The sequence below is a fragment of the Pogona vitticeps genome, chromosome 3 (genome assembly GCF_051106095.1).
Source record: "Pogona vitticeps strain Pit_001003342236 chromosome 3, PviZW2.1, whole genome shotgun sequence".
NCBI classification, from domain to species: domain Eukaryota; kingdom Metazoa; phylum Chordata; class Lepidosauria; order Squamata; family Agamidae; genus Pogona; species Pogona vitticeps.
The window spans coordinates 60,024,691-60,043,710 of NC_135785.1; the positions used below are offsets into that span (position 1 = coordinate 60,024,691).

The following is a 19,020-nucleotide window of genomic DNA, read 5'->3' on the forward strand; positions in this document are numbered from 1 at the left end:
TAGCGCCGCCATTTTCGCTGCCTTGGTAAGTGAGGAAACCGCGCAAAAATGCTTGCAGCAGCCATTTTGGGCACCCGGCGGCCATTTTGGAACCGCCGATCAGCTGTTCTAAAAACATCACAATGCGAAGATCAAAACATCGCAATGCGATCGCATTAGCGATCGCAAAAAATAGATCGCTATGCGGATTCGTCGTTAAACGGTGCGTTCGTTATGCGTGCCACTACTGTAGTTGCAATGGTAGCTCACTCTGATGAGTGAATCAGCACATCTCCCGACATTGCTTAGAAGACAATAAAGAACAATTTTTCAACACTGAATAATGTTCTGCCAAAAGGGGGAAAGAATCTTGTCAGCAAAGACTGAGTTTTGTTTTAAAGTACTATTTTTTCCCAAACCAAAAGTACTGTATCATGGACCTTTTTAAAAAATCTTCATTCTTCAGTTACATGTTTTGCCCTCAACTCCAGAGAGGTTCAACCCAAGTCAATTATCACAAGAACGCTAGAAAGTTTTAAAATTAGGTGTCCATTACATTGAAAGGGCAATTATGACTAAGCAGATCAAAATTAAGAGGAAATTGCATGGTGATGTTGTCAGAAATAATCCAGACACAAACTATGTTCTATGGTGTCTTGGAATAATATACATTTTAAAAAAAGGTATGCCCTAACAGGCACTGAAACACCAAGGATCTCCTGATTCTGCTGTAGCATGATTACCTGCGGGTGATCATGCTGCAGCAGAACCAGGAGATCCTTGGTATTTCACTGCCTGATAGGGCATATCTTTTTAAAATGTGTATTATTCACAGAAATGCAGTTATGGGCTGATACAAAAGTACTGACATAGCTTCCTGGAAGTCCCATTGCAACTGTGGTTTTCCACATGTTTTGGAAGAAGGCATGCTCAGAAGAAGTAACAACTAAACCTAAATGGGAGTTGCAGTAGGACCTGATAGTGACAATGTGGACCTTGAAAGCAACCACATTAAACTCTGCTGGATGATCTGTTTGTCACTGTCCTTGAGGTCCTAGAAATTACCTTCCAGAGAAGACTGCCTGCCTAAGGATGCCCATCTGTGACAGAGCTGTACCAACCCCTTAAGAAACTGGCCTTCTTCTCCCCTTGAAGCTGGCAGTGAGTGGGTGGTTCTTGCTATTCAGGAATGGTTTTCCTTTCAGTGATTTTAAGGGGAGCCTAGACGTACCTGATGACCATAAAACCCATTATATTACGGAGAGAGAGAGATTCAATAACAAAAACAGAATTCTTGCATACCTTTTCATATGCTGATGGAGTGCCAAAGTGCATTGTCCTTGTCACATCTGTGGTTCCATCCCTTCCAAGAAAAAAAGAGAAAACTAAATACATAAACAAAAAGAGAAGACAGAAACATTAAAAGAAAAAGAACGCATTTCAAGGTATTAAAAATAGAATTATGCAAGAAAGATCTGGTTTGTAACCTCTTCAAACAGTATTACAGAATAGATTGTGCACTGCTAACAAAACAAAAGTGTGCAATACACTTGCGTCTCACAGACACACTGGAATCTCTGCTCTTTCCTCAACTGCACAGTCTGAAAAAAGGCTGTATCTATTAACCATGTAAGAAACTTTGGGTGCCACAGACTAAAATGTTGCAGAAATAGTTTTGTGCTAATTCCAAGTCCTGTTTCTTATTATTTTATGTTGGTTATACTGCTCTTATTTTAAATAAATATCTTACCATTACTGGGACTACTGACTTGCATTTTACATTTTAATATTACTCAGAGGACCTTCCCAATGAACAGTATGACACACGATGAATGGAACAGAACAAAGATTGTTTCAGGCAGAGCTAAGTGGCAAGACAGGAAAGTGGCTGTGGCAACAATGATAGCTCATAAGTGATATCCAGGCTCGTCATCATTTAGTCGTTTAGTCGTGTCCGACTCTTCATGACCCCATGGACCAGAGCACGCCAGGCCCTCCTATCTTTCACTGCCTCCCGGAGTTGTGTCAAATTCATGTTGGTTGCTTCAACAACACTGTCAAACCATCTCATCCTCTGTCATCCCCTTCTCCTCTTGCCTTCACACTTTCCTAACATCAGGGTCTTTTCCAGGGAGTCTTCTCTTCTCATGAGATGGCCAAAGTACTGGAGCCTCAGCTTCAAGATCTGTCCTTCCAGGCTAGAGGCAGCTTAAACACCAAAGGACATTGCTTTCCCTCACTTCGCAGAAAAGATATCATCTGAACCATGGATTCCCAAGTGGATCCCAGGTAAGATGGGATCACTCTTGTCACAACCCATGTTTTCCTATAATTCTAACCTTGTCCAGAAGCTTTATTTCTTCAAGATTAAAAAAAAAAATCCGTCTCTGATCCTATCCCAGACTCACCAGTTCCAAGTTAGCTTTCACAGACTGCATGGCCACTGAAGCAAAAATGACCTGAAGCCATCAGTGCCCTTCAGAGGAAATGAACTCTATTCTAACCAACTCTGCATCCCCCTGTTTTCCTGGCATCGGTGTCTGTCCACTTCTCCTGCTCTGTGCTAGCAGAACATTCCAGTCTGGATAGCTGTCTGCAAGCTGTTGCTGTACAGGCCAGGCTGTTCAGAAGGCTGAGATGCAAAAGATTTGGCAACAATGATACACGGGGCTGTTCTACGTGACCTTCAAGTGCCTGCTACCTCTGCTGCTGAACAGAATGAAACCTCAGTGAGTCTCAAGGCTCTGGAACATCATGTTTCAGAAAATATGTATTATTTGGTACTAAGAAGGGTTCCCTAGAGAATGAGAAAAGCCAGAATAGATATATTTCCTTATGTTAAAAAAAAAACTGGGCAAACGAATCCTTTCAAATAAGAGGAAAAAATAGTAGCAACATGGATTCTGTGCTCAAGCCGTGCAAGGTAAGACTGAAAGAATTGGGCATGTTTAGCCTTGAGAAAAGAAGACTGAGGGGAGATATGATAGCACTTTTCAAATACTTGGAAGGCTGTCATGCAGAGGAAGGATGGGATCTGTTTTCAATCATCCCAGATTGCATGACATATAACAATGGGCTCAAGCTACAGGAAGCCAGTTTTCAGTTGAGTATTAGGAAAAATGTCTTAACTGTTAGAGCAGTACAACAATGGAACCAATTACCTTGGAAGGTGGTAAGTGCTCCAGGCTGCAAGCATTCAAGAGAAAATTGGACAACCATCTGCCACAGCTGCTTTGATTTGGATTCACTTAGCAGGAGGTAGGGCTCAGTGGCCTTACAGGGCCCTTCCAACTCAATTATTCTATGTGTGGAATTCAGCATTTCAAGAAAGATAGTGGCAAGACTAGCTTGAGAATAAATGGCAAAGCCCAGTGAAGCCTCCCACGTCAGGGTACAGCCAAATACAATTGTATGGACCCACAAAGGCAGGAAGCCTATCAGAATGTCTGCATTAACTATCACCTCTGCCGTGTCACAAAATATTTCAGTCAGTGTGCTAAACAAAACAGTAGCTGGAGGGGAAAGGTTGTGTTGAGTAGGAAATTCTCAAAGCCTTCAAATTGGAGTTCAGGGAGAAATATGCAAACTTACAGAAATATATTATCTACTCAGACGTAAGCCCCACTGAGTTCAAACAAGACAAATTCCCAGGCAAATACACAAAGGATTACAGCCCGGACTTTGCTTTCAGTGGCCAAGGAAAACCTTTTCAGCTCTACAGCTCATGATGATTTGAACATCCACCCGAGGTGCTTCTCCACACAGGACGTGGGCAAGAAGAGTGGGATAACTTTGCTGCTGGATTACACAAAAAGTCTGTCCTCTCGAATCCAGGCACTCTGCCCTAGCACATGACATTAGAAGCAGCTAAATTAACTTTGCAACCTCAGCCAATTCAGCCCTGCTGCTATCCCCAGAGTCTGGAAAATATCATGGACGGCTAACTCATTATAGTCAAGTGGCTGCTTCCCATTGTGACTCAGAAGGAGGCCATCATTAGGCTGTCTGGGAAGAAAGATCTCATTGTACAAGTCTTATCAAAGAACATTCACATAGCTCCCTTTCAAAGAACAACTGTTGGATAACAGCAGTGCCAGACCTCTAAAGAAATTTGTCCCCTCAAAGGGCAGAACAGGTCTGCTAAACCTTGCCGGACAGAATGCTTTTAATCTGAATGCTGGTGTAGTGGACTGGCTAAGAGACGAGCTGCAAACAATCTCTGCAGATATCTGCAGGATAACTCAATAGGAAGTTGCAGGTGAAACACTTTCTCACAGTCTCTGCTCCATCCACCCCAGCTGCAATATGGGGTTCTTATTGTAGGTGTTTTTAGAATCGCCAATAGACAACCTACCTAAAGTGCTCGGAATGATTGAAAGTGTGATACTTTGCTGTGTATAAGATGTCCCCATGTATAAGACCCCCCCACACACACTTTTCTAACCAAAAATTAAGAAATCTAAGTGGGGCTTAGCAAGTGGAGAGGGAAAGCAGGAATCAAAGCGCTGCAAGATCACTTTGATCCCTGCTTTCCCCTTTTTTGCTAAGCTCGCTTTGATCCCTGCTCCTCCCCTCCACTTTCTTGGCAAGAAAATAGAGAGGGAAAGCAGAATCAAAGCTATAAAAGCATGGATCAAAGCGGTGAGAGCAGAGATCAAAGCTATTGTGCAGCTCTTTGATCCCTTTCCCCTCTCCTTACTTCCATGTATAAGACGACCCTCGATTTTTAGTCTAAAGATTTTAGACAAAAGTATTGTCTTACACATGGAAAAAATACGGTAAATGTCAAATAGGACCACCTATAATCTAGTCTTCCCAAGCCTCCATATATGTTGGACTACAGCCTCTATAATCCCCAATTAGCATGAGCATTGGAGGTTGCAGTTCAACACACAGGAAATCGCCTGATTTGGAAAGGCTAAAAAAGGAACACTACTCAAGCTAACACAGTTATAAAAGCCTTGGTCCATCAGCCACAAGGACTGATGAGAATTTTAGAAACCATGAAACCAGTAAAATCCAGGTAAAAGAAACAGGGCCATGTGAGTCACCCATAAGAACAAGGAAAGGGGGTAGGGCAAAAGTTATCAGAACAATTCACTAGACTATTTCTGAAGGGCAACCTCAGGCCACAGCAAACAGACAGAGCAAACAATGATGTCACTCTGCTGGCTTGCCTCTTATGGATTATCATGTGATCTTAGGCCTCCTTATGTGCAAAGGTCCATATAAAATGAGCTTGTCTTGTAATTCAATGTAATTCAATGACCCTGCAGCCTGACATATAACCACAACTTTCTGCATTTGCTGCTTCCGTTAAAGTGTCAACTAACCATCTATGCCATGCAGCTACATGAATCTTAGTCACTGAGTCCAACAACCTTGACTGCCAAGAAATCAAAATGTGAAATGTCAACAGTTCAAGGCAAAGTCACTTCTTTACCCCATTCCTCCCAGGAAATATGGGCGGAGAAAGATGACTCATTATTTTCTCCATATTATGGTTTTCTAAAACAAACTGCAGGCTACCTACATGTTTCTCTATAGCAGGGATAAATGAAAAGTAGGATTTAGTTCAGAATAGGACTATTAATTTAACGTAAGTACACACTTACTTGTACTGAGCACCGGAATCCAAGAGGTAGATTTCATTTACAGATAAAGTCCTATTTGTCTCAGGAGTAGGCCTAAAAAACAGAGATCATTTCAAACTTTAACCTCTGTTTCACTGAAATCAACAGACATTTTTGCACATTTCCAGTTAAACTATGTAAATAGCTTATGAACTTGGGCTGAGCAGATCTACATTCGCTAAAATATCACATATACCAGATCAAATCAACCACCAAGTTAGATCTGTATCGTATATCAAAGGACATCTTTAGATGTGCGCTTCCTACTTCAAAGTACTGAGGTTCTGCATGGCATCCCAGTGTATTACAGAGTTCTATTATCTACATTAGACAGGCAATGGCTTTTCAAACCCACTGAAGTTGCCCACACCTGATCTACATCCAAGTTAAAAGGCATGCACTGTATTACCTGCCAGGAATGCTATTCTTCAGACACATGTATATGGTAGAGTTTATTGCAGGTGCTACAGGGAGACTCTATTATGCACACAGACCTGCTTAGTGATTTCTTTTTTCCTCAGAAAGGGCTATTATATATTTCTGATCCTTCCATACATTGCCACATACATGATTTAGTGGGTAGTCAAGGAGGGAAGTGCACAGGCAGTGTCATTCCTGCACCACAAAAATGTCCCAAATCTGGTGAGCAGGTCCTACTGATACAACCTTGCCGTTTTTTATTCCTTGTGAAGAACTGTGGCACAGGAAGTAGGTCTTTGGCTAACAAGATCCAATGCATCAACGCTTAAGTGAATCTCATTCTAGTTGGCAGCTGAGTGCAAGGGCTCTTACTTGTAGTGAATGACAGCACCATTTGGGCCCGTGCTTGAAATGGTAGCAAAGCTCAGGTCAACAAAATCCTCTTGCTGGCTGAAAGAAAAAGAGATTTCATGAACAAGGACTACTAAGACATTGGAAGCATCACAGAGTCTTCGCAGCAATCTTTTTTTTTAACCTAGGCCTTGTCGGCCTATTCTCTCCTATTAGCCTAAGAAGCTAAATTGAAGCTAGAATGGATCTGAAACAGAGGCATTGCAACATAATGTCCCAGTCTAACAATGCAAAGCAGCTGAAGCCAGCAAAAGTATTTTCTTTTCCTGTAGCTGTTGAACAAAGATACAACATCACAGGACACACGACCCATTACCAGAAATGATCAAAGTACTGACTTTTCTGATCTCTCTGGATGAACTATTTAAACCACCACTTGTTCACATTGTTTCTAATCAAGCAATCGTATAGAATCAATCTGTTTAAAAACAACAACTGGAAAGCTGGGGGATGGACCATTCGTGATCACAGAACAGAGTTCTGGACCACTATACAAGACTTCAGTGGCCAGAAGGAGAACAGAATGTAGAAGTGAGCTGGTGTATCTGGTCCACTTGTGTATGACCGATTTTCCAACCAAGCACATAAATCTTATCTTGGATTTAAAAAAGTGTGGAAGAGTGGGCTCCTGAAAGAGGTTAAGAAATAGCAAAACACAGCCTTCTTTAAGGCAAGAAAGCAACCAGGCAAAACAAACAAAGAAAAGACAAGGTACAAGACAGAGACAGACTAAACTACCTGCATCAGAAGACACAAACCTGTTTTCTGCAGCATCCTGTTTTCCCCCAGGTATGAAAAAAACCATAGGAGCAATTATGATTCATAAACTCTCTGCTCCAACCTTTTGTCTTACCTACGGAATTCCTCTGCTTTATCTGCTGCTGTTATTTCAGTAATATTGCCTTTGGGGACCTAAAAGACAGGGTTGAATAAGATTAATACAGTAAAGAATGGCAAAAACACAGCACCATGTAGATTTTCTCAGCTCCACCCCAACCAGGCTTATTTAATGCCCTCACCTGGTTTCTTCCCATTGGGTCACATGGATCTAAGTCAGAAACAGATCCATACCATCTTTTAGGGCAGAATGTTGAGTTATTTGGGGGAAGATTACAACTCGCAGGAAACCCCAGCCATCTTGGCCGGGGTCCATGCTAGCTAGAAGATCCAGGGAGCTACCACACAAGTAACTGGGCCATTAATTTGCATGCATTTTGACATTGGCAAAACCAACAGCCTCTTCTCCTTCCTATATTGGCTGAAAGGAAGAGAGGAACAAAGACAGAAGGGGAACATCCTTCCAACTCTGCAGTCTTTTGTAGATGACTGCCAAGATCCAATGCTGAGCTTCAGAATCCAGTGATGTACTTCCACAGAAAAACAAATGGCATTAAGTGTTTTTGGATGCTCAAAAAGCATTTGACAATGTGAGCTGGCAATTTATGATACAGCAACTAAGATAGATGGACTTTGGCGAGGATTCATAAATGTTATTGAGACAATCTATAATGAACAAACAGCAAAAGTAGACATAGAAGGGAGATTAAAACAAGACCTCATAGACCAGGGCTTGGGTTCATCATGGTGGCCTTTAATGTAAACACAATCTAGACATGAAAGGCATTTAAAAATATATGATTTTTATAAAGAACAGACAATGTCTGATTAAATAACGTTGACATCAGATGATAAATTAATTAAGAAAATATAAAGTTTCTTTTAGACTGGAAAATGGAAGATGAACAAGAAACAATGGTTCAATGGGCAAAAATATTTGGATATAACACTGAATTAGAGAAATGGCAAAAGCTGTGGAATAGAAACTGCAAAATGACAATGGCGACATCTTATAAAGAGAATTTATATAAACTGTTTTATAGATGGCACCTACCACCTGCTAGATTAGGTAAAATGTTTTCTAATACGTCCAATAAACTTTGGAAATGCAACCAAAAAGCAGATACAGTGGTGCCCCGCATAGCGACGTTATTAATTTGTTCCGGATTAATCGTCGCTATCCGGAAACATCGCTAAACAGAACTAAAAACCTCTAAAAGCCCCTATGGGGCGAAAACTCACTGTTCAGCGAAGATCCTCCATAGCGCCGCCATTTTCGCTGCCTCGGTAAGCGAGGAAAGCATGCGAAAATGCTTGTGGAGGCCATTTTGGGCACCCGGTGACCATTTTGGAACTGCCGATCAGCTGTTCTAAAAACATCACAATGTGAAGATCGGTAAGCGAAAGGCTTACCGATCATCACAATGCGGTGTTTTCCCATTCAAAACATCGCAATGCGATCGCATTAGCGATTGCAAAAATAGATCGCTATGCGGATTCGTCGTTAAACGGTGCACTCGTTATGCGAGGCACCACTGTACTTATTATCATGTGTGGTGGACTTGTGATAAAGCTAAAAACTTTTGGATTAAAATATATACATGGCTTGTTAAAATGTTAAAAAATAGACTTTAAACCAAAACTGTTTCTATTAGGTATAATACCAGAAAATGTTGATAAACAAAATGTGTATTTAACATTGCATTTTTTGACAGGAGTTAGGAATGTTCTGGCACAACATTGGAAAAATGAAGCAATAACTACAGATGAAGAAATAATTAAGAAGATCTTGAATTGTGCGGAAATTGACAGACTTACATTGAAAATTAAAGAGAAGGAAGATTCAGAATATTTTCAAACATGGAATCTGTTCTATCAATGGCTAGAAACGTGATGTAGAGATTAGGCCCTAATCTGTAGCAACAAATGAATATAAACTGAACCCATGTATCACAATGTTTAATAAGCATGGATTGATTTTATTAATAGGAAAAAACAACAACTAATAAAATGTTTTTGAAAAAAAAAGAATCCAGTGATGTACTTCCATACTCATTTACTTTCATTCCTTTCGTGTTGCAGCCCTTTGTCATACCAAAAAGCTACTCAGAAGGATCTCCCAGCCCTTTCTAGGAAGGGATGGAGAGTTACAAGACAGAGAAAGGATCACCAGTTCTAGAAGAAGCAGTAGAATACAACAGGAGGGTATTCTGTTGGATCCTGATCCACAACTTGAGAAAAAAAATGTACTGATTGATTGATTTGATTTGATTTGATTTGATTTCTATCCCACCCATCTAGACCAAAGGTCTACTCTGGATCATCATAAGTTGTCATAAAGTGACATTTTCTCCTTAATTATCGCATACATTTGTCTTTCCCATCCAACAGTAAATTAACCATGGAGCATACAGTGTTACTTTATGACACCTTTGGTTACAACTCACTTGCATCAAGTTGTGGCATAAGGACAACCACAACTGGCAAATGAAAAATATGACATCACAGTAGTCATCTCCCAAAGATTGGAGATGTACTGACACTACATCTGAACTGAATTAAACTATGGTTTAGTATCATGTAAATAAACTTAGTCAAGCCTCAGATTCATGTGCTTCCTCTTCACCTCTCTTCTTTAGATGCACTTGAGAGGAGGAAAGCACATGTTTTCCCTTCCATTTTGACATGGCTATGTTTCAATATTACAGTGGTGCCCCGCTTGACGATTAAATCGCTTAACAATGAAGTTTTTGCGACCGCTTTTACAATCGCAAAACAATGTTTTAAATGGGAAAAATCACTTCATGATGATCGGTTCCGTGCTTCGGGAACCGATTTTTCACTTTATGACAATCAGAAAACAGCTGATTGTCGGGTTTCAAAATGGCTGCCCGCTGTTTAAAATGGCTCCCTGCTATGCTTAGGATGGATTCCTCGCATTACAGGCACCAGAAAATGGCCGCCCTATGAAGGATCATTGCTGGACGCAGAGGTATTTCGCCCATTGGAACGCATTGAGCGGTTTTCAATGTGTTTCAATGGGCTTTTTCATTTCGCTTGACAAGGATTTCGCTTAACAGCGATTTGAACAGAACGGATTATCCTCATCAAGTGAGGCACCACTGTATAGCTGAACCCTAAACTGCTATTAATACTAATGACATTTAATTGAAACAAATATGATTTACACATGGAAGTTTGAAGTTGGACAGCTTCAGTAAAGGTTCTGATCATCTTCTCCTAGCTATATTGTTAAGGAAGTTAGGAGGAGGTGATCAGAATCTATCCCCTTTAGTCTTAAATAGCTGTAGTTTTAGTATTATATCTGGACCAGTCAAACTGTAGTTGGTCTTAACTATAGTTTACTGAAGCGTGAGATTCAAACAGGCTTGTTCCCATCAATGGTCAGTGTTATGTCAGAATGAGGCCATTAAGAGAACTTTTATATGAGGGGGAAAAACTTTCTTTTGATAAACAATTTTGAGGGTATTGCCAGTTGGCAATATCCTTTTAAAATAAAATAAACAATACATTTCATTCAAAAGAGAAGTTCAGTGTTACTTCAACAACACTATACCCTGGCAATCTCTGCAGCTTTTCTTCTCCCCATATAACAACAGATATGTCATCCTTCCTTCAATCACACTAAGTAAATGAGAACAACATCCATAAGTCATCCCTCTTTTAGGTGAGAATCTTAACTGCACTCACTCCACAAGGCTTCATTATTTTCTCTTCATGTCCTCCCTCCAATACATCCTTCAAGACCACTGCAGTAATTAAACACATATTTATGCAAGATTTTACTCTTCATGAATAGTCTTCTGTTTCTAAAATGAAACTCTGCAAAGCCATACCTCCTTCTCCAGCCAATTGAACAATTCACACAGAGCAACGGCATCCTTAATCTATTATTAAAATGAGAAGAAAGGAAATGATGCTTAAAAAGGGCAGTGGAAGACACACATTCGGCAAAATCCATCAGAATAATTTCACAAATCTGGCTGCAAACATTTAAGGCAAAAATCTATCAAGAGGCAGAAGCCATCACTACTGCATATTCTACAGCATATCACAACATTCTCTATCTTACCAGCAGGACATCTCTTACCAGCAGGACGTCTGAGAAACTGTACTAAACCAGGCAAAACCAGGCATAACATTGCGGGGGGGGGGTCTTGCTTTTGTTTTGTTTGTTTGTTTGTTTTTTGTTTCTTTATTTGCAACCAGCCTTCTGTTCTGGCAACATATTTCATGATTAATCTGGTAAGCTTTTTGTAGCAGTCTCAGAGAGTGCAATTTTTTAAACTGATAAGAAGAAATAAGCATTTTATTTTAGTTTAGTTTATTTAAATTTATACCCCGCCTCATGGCGCAGTGGTTAAAACGCTGCATTGCAGCTAAAACTGTGCTCACGACCTGGGGTTCAAATCCCAGGTAGCCGGCTCAAGGTTGACTCAGCCTTCTATCCTTCCGAGGTCGGTAAAATGAGTACCCAGCTTGCTGGGGGGGCAATGTGTAGCCTGTATAATTAAACTGTAAACTGCCTGGAGAGTGCTTGTAGTGCTATGGGGCGGTATATAAGTCCAAAAAAAATTTTTCGTGAGCCTGCCACTACTCTAGGCGGCTTACAAAATATTATAAAACATACAGCTAAATACGGCAAAAGAAATGTCATCTGGCAAAATGAAACCTTGCTTGGGTGAAGGGGTCAGAGAATAAACTTTAAAAGGCAGGTACAATTCATCCTCTGCAGCTGTTCTACCAGACAACAGTTACTTTACTAAGCTCAGCAAATCACTTACATGAGCTCTTCTCATGCCTTCAGCCTCTGATGCATTCTTCACAGCTTTGGCAATGCAGATAGGGGTGTAGGGGGAGAGGTAACGGTGATCCTGAGGCAGAACACAAACACATGTATATATGACATAGAAGCACAACCAAATGTTTTGGTTTGTATGGCCACTATACTATAAGCTTGTTAGTGGCATTTCCAGACCTGTCTTTGAAGCCACCGTGATCACAGCCTCCAGATTCCTTGTAAGGAACAGGCTCCTACCCATTCCCCTAACCAGTTTATACAGCCCTTTTTGCCTCCTTTTCTGGTTCTTTCCCCAACTCCCCAAAGCACTTCTAAAGCTTCAGGAGAAGAAGACACCTTCAAGGCTTCACTTAACATCTTGACAAAAATGAGTCATGTCTGGAAGGTTTGTGATTCAGTGTCAGCCATCTTGGGAACCGATAACATAATGTCTCAAATAGCAATAAGTATGCTTCCAAAAACATAAAATAAAATTCTGGACTGTCTCAGATCAGTGTCATGTTCAATATTTGGAATCATCTGTCATCCAAATGCATATGGGTATGTTGCTAATGTTGAGAAACCAAGAGGAGATTTACCTTTAAATCATATCCTCAGAATCATAGAATACTTAAGTTGGAAGGGTCCTATAAGGCCATCAAGTCCAACTCTCTGCTAAATGGAGGAATATAAATAAAAGGATATCTGTCAGATGGTTGTCTAAAATTATCTTGAATGCCTTCAGTGTTGGAGCACTCATAACCTCTCAAGGCAATTGTTTCCATTGTCATACTGATCTAACAGGAAGTTTTTCCTCATATTCAACTAAAATCTAGTTTCCTGTAACTTCAGCCCATTATCACATGTCCTGCACTCTGGAATGCCCCTCCTCTGTATGAAAACCTTTAAATAATCTGAAGAATGCTATCATATCTCCCCTCAGTCATAGCTAAACATGTCCAGTTCTTTCATTCTTTCCTCACAGGGCTTGGTTTCTAGTCCTCTCATCATCCTTGTTGCCTCCCTCTAAACTTGTTCATATTGTATCCTTTTAAAGTGCAGTGTCCTGAACTACACACAGTTCTAAAGATGAGACCCAGCCAGTGCTGAACAGGAAGAAACTGGTACTTCACATGACTTGGAGACTATATTTCTGTTAATGCAGCCTAAAATAGCATTTGCCTTTTTCGCAGCTGCATCACACTGTTGGCCCATATTCAGTGTATACAATTCCAAGATCCTCCGATGGGAATTGTACTCCAACATTATCCCATGGGACTCAGAAAGGCTACTTTAGCTGATGTAGAAACAGTAATTTTAAAATACAGGCCAGAATTCTTTTTGTTTTTTACGTAAGGGTTGTAAAACTTGCCACAGCTAACTGCAGCAGCTCAGGGCACATCTCAGTCATGTGCATGGTAACACCACTACGATTCTTGCCATGAAGAACAGAAGCAGCATTTCCCTCCCCCTCAAAAAAGTATCTTTATGGGACAGCAATACATTTCAAGGTCTATTGTGCTTGTAGTTGCAAATACACAATCCCTACAAAAATCTCAAAGGGGCTGCTGTGCTTCTTTCCCCTCCAAAGTGTGAGAATGAAGTCACTTTATTTCTCTGCACCATAAAATTTCCCAACCATAAGAGGTTTATGTTGGAAAGGTCAATAAGCTCATGTTCTTGCCTTCTTTTAATCTGACAACCTTTTGGATAAATTCTTTTAATGAGTTAGCCATTTCCTCTCACCACAGCAGTCATAAACAACCCATAGAGAGCTTAGTGTGGGTCTCCAGCAGAGGGTAAGTCCTGCACACCACCACACAGAAGGAAACTTGAAAGCCTCCAGACCAAGTGGAAATGCTTCCAGCCAGAACTGAGCCAGGAAAAGTCCACTGCCCTGCCAGAGCATACAAACCTTGGGGATGGCCTGAGTCAGGGCAAAGCTGGCTTTGTCACTAAGCCAAACTTTCTCATGAGGAGACAGGCTGTCACAGATGGATTTCAGAACCATCAGGATGGAGTCATACGGCAGTATTTGGATGCTAGACTCAGCATCCTGAGAGATATCCAGCAAAAGATGCTCTCTCACAGCTGGGTCTGCCATGCGGTCACCATCAATAAACAACCTGGAGGGATAACAACATCAACAAAGAAAGCAGAGATGAGACGTCTATCGTTTTCAAAAGTTCTGCTTAATGAAGAGTGGGGATAATCTCAACAGTGCTCTTCAGAGTTGCAACACAATGGCAGGAACTTTGTACCAAGGCTTTCTTATAAACAAAAAAGCAGGCTGAATTCAGCAGTGGTGGTGTGACACCCCCATTAGATACAACTTGTTCTGTCACATCTTACAAGGTCTCACAACAACGGGACCAAATGCAGTGGGGTGCCACTACTTTTTCTAAGGCTGTAAGTCTGATCAGCTCAAGCTCCTCTCGTATTTAAGTGGAGCTATGCAAAAATTTCATTCCGTGTACAATTTGAAGGCAAACTGACCTGATCCAGATTTGCCCTTTTAGTCTGAAGATCTGAACACCATCTTTTCATATTTACAATTCTATTTCACAATGCAGTTCTCATTTCACAATGAACCAAATTATATTCAGAAATGCTAAAAAAACATATACATTGTGTCTCTCTGAATACACTCGACCTCACCTTAATTCAAAATTTAAACAAGGTCAATTAGTGATTAGTGCTTGGGTGGAAGACACCTAAGAGCCACTGTGGAGTCGCAAACAAGTATCTCTCTGCTTAAGATCTGGAGTCAGGAGACCCGAGTTCAAATCTCTTAGGATCTTGATGGCAAAAAAGGCAACAAGAGAATGCCAGGGCTCTCCAGATAAAGCTAAGAAGGAATCCTGCCTCTAAACCTAGACAGCTGCTGCCATCCAGAGTTGACAATAATGGGCTACACAGGCTGAAAGTCTCACTTTGTAGAAGGCAACTTCCTGGGTTCCTATATTTTGTACCAAATTTCATTCCAAATATTTAAACACAAATTTTAATGGGTGTTTTGCTTTTACAATTTCGGATGACAAAAGCAATGGCATTGGACAAACTCATAAAACAATTCATACATTGCTAATGCAGACCACAAATAGAGTGACTGGTCTAGTCTTAGTTACTAATGTTACTTAGTTACTTGGTTACTAATGTAACCATTAGTGAACTCTGATAATGGCAGATTATTGCAAAAGAAGTGGGTGAGAAGGACAACAAACACGAGTAAAAATTCCAAACTCTTATATGAGTAAAAAAGAGGTTTCCCTAAGGTTTTGCAGCCTTATATTATCCTCATTTCTTTAAACTACAGTTTGGTGCATTTATTATATAGCTGTAGCATATTTTATAAATGTTAGTGGGCATTTTTGTTTGTTTGTTTTTACAGAAATATAAATAAAGGATATTTTTGCAAAGCTTGAAACATTTTTCCTCTTCAAATTAAAAAAAATGACACCTACTGCTAACTACAGCAGGCTGGTATGAGTAGAGGTTATCACTGAAAATAAATGAACTGTTGGATAGCTCAGTGGCTTAGGCATCTGGCTGTGGAGCCAGAGGTTGGGAGTTCAGTTCCCCACCGTGCCTCCTTGACAAAGGCTGGACTTAATGATCCATACAGTCCATTCCAGCTCTGCCAGTTGTAAGATGATGATGATGATGATGATGATAAATCAAGGTCTTTTTTTTTTTTTTAAAAAGAGAGAAATAAACATGCATGCCCTAGTCTAACTGCAGTTAAAATATATCCCACAATTTTGAATATCAGCTTCTGGAAGGAAAATATTATATACATTAAACATTAGATCAAATATTAGAGAAACCAATGAGAAAGGCACCATACACATTACCTGATTGCATTTGTCCCTATGATGGCATAAGCAAAAAACACAGGGTTGTAGTCAACATCAGAGCCTCTGAGATTAAAGAGCCCTAGAACAAAATGGAGAAGCCAGTGTTATAACCCTGGTTAAAACTCAACATAACTTTTTTTTTAAAAAAAAAAAAAGGAAAAAAAACCTCTCTTCAGTCAGAAGTAAACCAAATTGGCCCTTGGTGTCCCTTTCCAGTTCTATTGTCGTAGTTATTTCTTTCTAAGTTTTGCTGCCTAACTGAGTAGTAAAGGTGATTTACCATAAGATGGCACTACAAGCCTGTACCACACAATACACATGACCTACAAGTAACAATAGCAAACACCATTGCAAACGAAAAGCATTGCTGGCCTCTTAAAGACAAACAGATTGATGTCGGTGTCAGTTTTCAGGGATTACAGCCCACTTCCTCATCCACACGTAGTGAAATATTTAGCCAAAGGCTTACATTTAAATGTGCATTCTGGAGGGGGAGATCCATTGAAAACGGATACAGGCACGGAAAATGAAATCTAGCCTTAACACCAATAATGAGCACTGAGAATGTAAATAACATAAACATAATGACATTAGCTAGAGTTGTTAATTGTCTGGTTCTCTCTGTAGTGCAAAAATGTAGAACGAAGGGATTAGCTTGTACTTTTCTAAATGATTTTCTGATTCTTTGGCCAAAATCATTAACTTTCCCTACAGAAAGATTATAGGAAAGACTTTTTATGAATACATATAGTGGGTCAAGAATCCTTGGTCTCTATTTCCCACTGTGAAACTGACATAGGATGTTTACCTCAGCTGTCTTTCTTGCTAATTAGCCCCCTTTTTTAATACAACGGTCAGTTTTGAATTGCCAACAAGACTACCCTGGGAGGTTGATGTGTTCTAAAATTGGCCGTTATATGCCTGATGCCAGCTTTGTGCCCTTTTGGAGAAGGTCCCATTTGCCTATGTAAAATGCATAGTGGCACTGCTGGCAAAGGGTGGCATAGATCACATCTGCAGGAGAAAAAGTGCCCAAGCCCCTACTGTTATTAGAGTTAGCAATGGTGCTGCCATATGGAGACACAGATAGTATCTGAGTTTGCAGCAGGGTCTTATCCATGTTGTGTGGCTCATTGTGTGTTAGTACCTGTTTAAGCCTGTCTATAAGTGGGTACAGGCCAGTGGGTACAGGGAGATGCAATAGTGTCCTGTCGTATTTTTTTTCTTTGGGGTCCATATTATAATAAGTTGCTTCTGAGAAACTATCTTGATCTTTCAAGTTGTTTCTTTACCTCATTGAGTGAATATTATGGCTTTGAAAATTCCAGAAACAACATTTCCGCCTTGAGGATCCAAGCAGATAAAATTATGTTGGAAGTCCTGGCTATAGACAATGGATTTTGCAGTGTGTGGAGAGTGGAAGGTGGAGGAATTTAAGCAAATATAATAAACAAACAAAAATTACAAAAGAAGACTGGAGTCTGAGGTAGTCAGCTACCGACGCCGTGCACTTGGCGAATACTCTCGGAGCTGTTGCAATGCCAAATGGGAGTCTTTTGAATTTGTATGCTTGTGATCCCAAACAGCTCAACACCGTTCCATATTCGATGCCCTCGGATCACCCACCAGTCCCTAACCTGGATTGTCGGGCGATGGAATAACCGAAGGATTGCTGGAAAGAATGGAAGGTTGTGGAATGGGAGGAGAAGATGTTAGTTGGTTGGCTCTGTTATCCCATTCTGGAGACTGAGTTGATAAGACGGAAGTCTGTCATCATCTGAGGGAGATATGACCAAAATTGATTCAGAGAATTATGGAAGTGGAATGTCTGTAGGCTTAGACTGTTTAGCTCATTTAGGATGAACAGGCGCTGGAGCTGGAGCAGAGGTTTAGAGGTTGTTTTTGAAGTTGAGGACTTTGGTATGGACAGTTTCAATGTGTGTGTCTTCGAGGTCTTAGACGATGCAGATGGAGAATCAGAATAAACTGGTGTAGCCGATGGACGTTGTTTCGATGATTCAGTAACGGCTTTTTCCATTGCTTTTGTTAGGGAAGTGGCCCTACAGGGAGGTTGGGCCGTTTGAACTGGTTGTAGGGATTGTTCCCAAAGTCGGAGTTTTAGCCTCAAGAGGCGAGATCGAAGAACTCTGTGCTGAAAATTTTTGCAATGGGTACAGGAAGAAGTTTGATGTTGTTCTCCCAAGCAGAAAAACTACTTAGCACGTCTGTTGGAAAGTGAGATGTTGTCACAGACAAGTGCTTAAACGGGCCCAAAGGAGCCATGAATAGGAGAACATAAGTGAGGAGAAAAACCAATGATTGGAAGGGTGTGTGTGTGTTGTAGCCAGAGGCCAAGAGAGGGGAAAAATCTCTGATGATAAAGAGTTTGATCTAATAGTTTAAAAGAAAAAGACTGATAAAAGGAAGGAATCAAGAGTAGGCTCTCTTTCTCATTTAATCACAGAAGCAGAATTTGAGGCTCTCAACGTGGCGGTTGAAACTGAAAGGGGACGGCTGGCATCAAGGTACTTATACAGGTGGGGAGGGGCATATTCGAATGTGTTTATTGCTACCGCAGAAGCTCTAGAATCTTCTGATAAGGCTCCATGCAGGTGCAAATCAGCCAGGGTGTGATTCACAGAGGCCATGAAGAAGAATCAGGAGTTGCTTCAGGAAAACAACAAGCTACTTCCCTGCGCCTGCTGCATATCTGCACCTCAAAGAGAAGTCAAACACTGAGGTGATGGATCTTACTAGCAATTTATGCTTGACAAAAGGAAATCATGTAAAAATCTTGGTGGCAAATTGCCACTCATTAACAAGGTGCAGTTGCATTCCTGAGCATCCGCTGATCATACAACTGGATGCACACCCATTATTCCCCTTATGCAAACATAAATCACCAAGAAGATTTTGGCTTGAATGTTCTTGGAAATGCAGAGAACTATACTGGCAAAGTGGCACAAAAGGCGTGCCTAACATGACTGGGAATCATTCATGAGGAAATAAACTCTCCAAGCTTGAGAAGGAAAACAAAATGGAAGGGCTCCTTTCACAGAAACAAGGGAACCAAAGAAAAAAG

General features: G+C 40.6%; 1 protein-coding gene across 2 annotated transcripts in view; it reads right to left on the bottom strand.

The window, feature by feature from the left end:
* Window positions 1-19,020, bottom strand: part of XPNPEP1 (X-prolyl aminopeptidase 1) — a 90,368-nt gene that overhangs the window by 9,002 nt on the left and 62,346 nt on the right. For both annotated transcript variants that reach the window (XM_072995572.2, XM_020779801.3), the window contains exons 8-15: window positions 15,936-16,017; window positions 13,997-14,207; window positions 12,086-12,175; window positions 11,138-11,188; window positions 7,297-7,355; window positions 6,405-6,482; window positions 5,595-5,666; window positions 1,282-1,342 (exon numbers count right to left, since the gene is read on the bottom strand). In XM_072995572.2, the coding sequence (XP_072851673.2) occupies window positions 1,282-1,342; window positions 5,595-5,666; window positions 6,405-6,482; window positions 7,297-7,355; window positions 11,138-11,188; window positions 12,086-12,175; window positions 13,997-14,207; window positions 15,936-16,017 (704 nt within the window). The remainder of the gene's footprint in view (window positions 1-1,281; window positions 1,343-5,594; window positions 5,667-6,404; window positions 6,483-7,296; window positions 7,356-11,137; window positions 11,189-12,085; window positions 12,176-13,996; window positions 14,208-15,935; window positions 16,018-19,020) is intronic.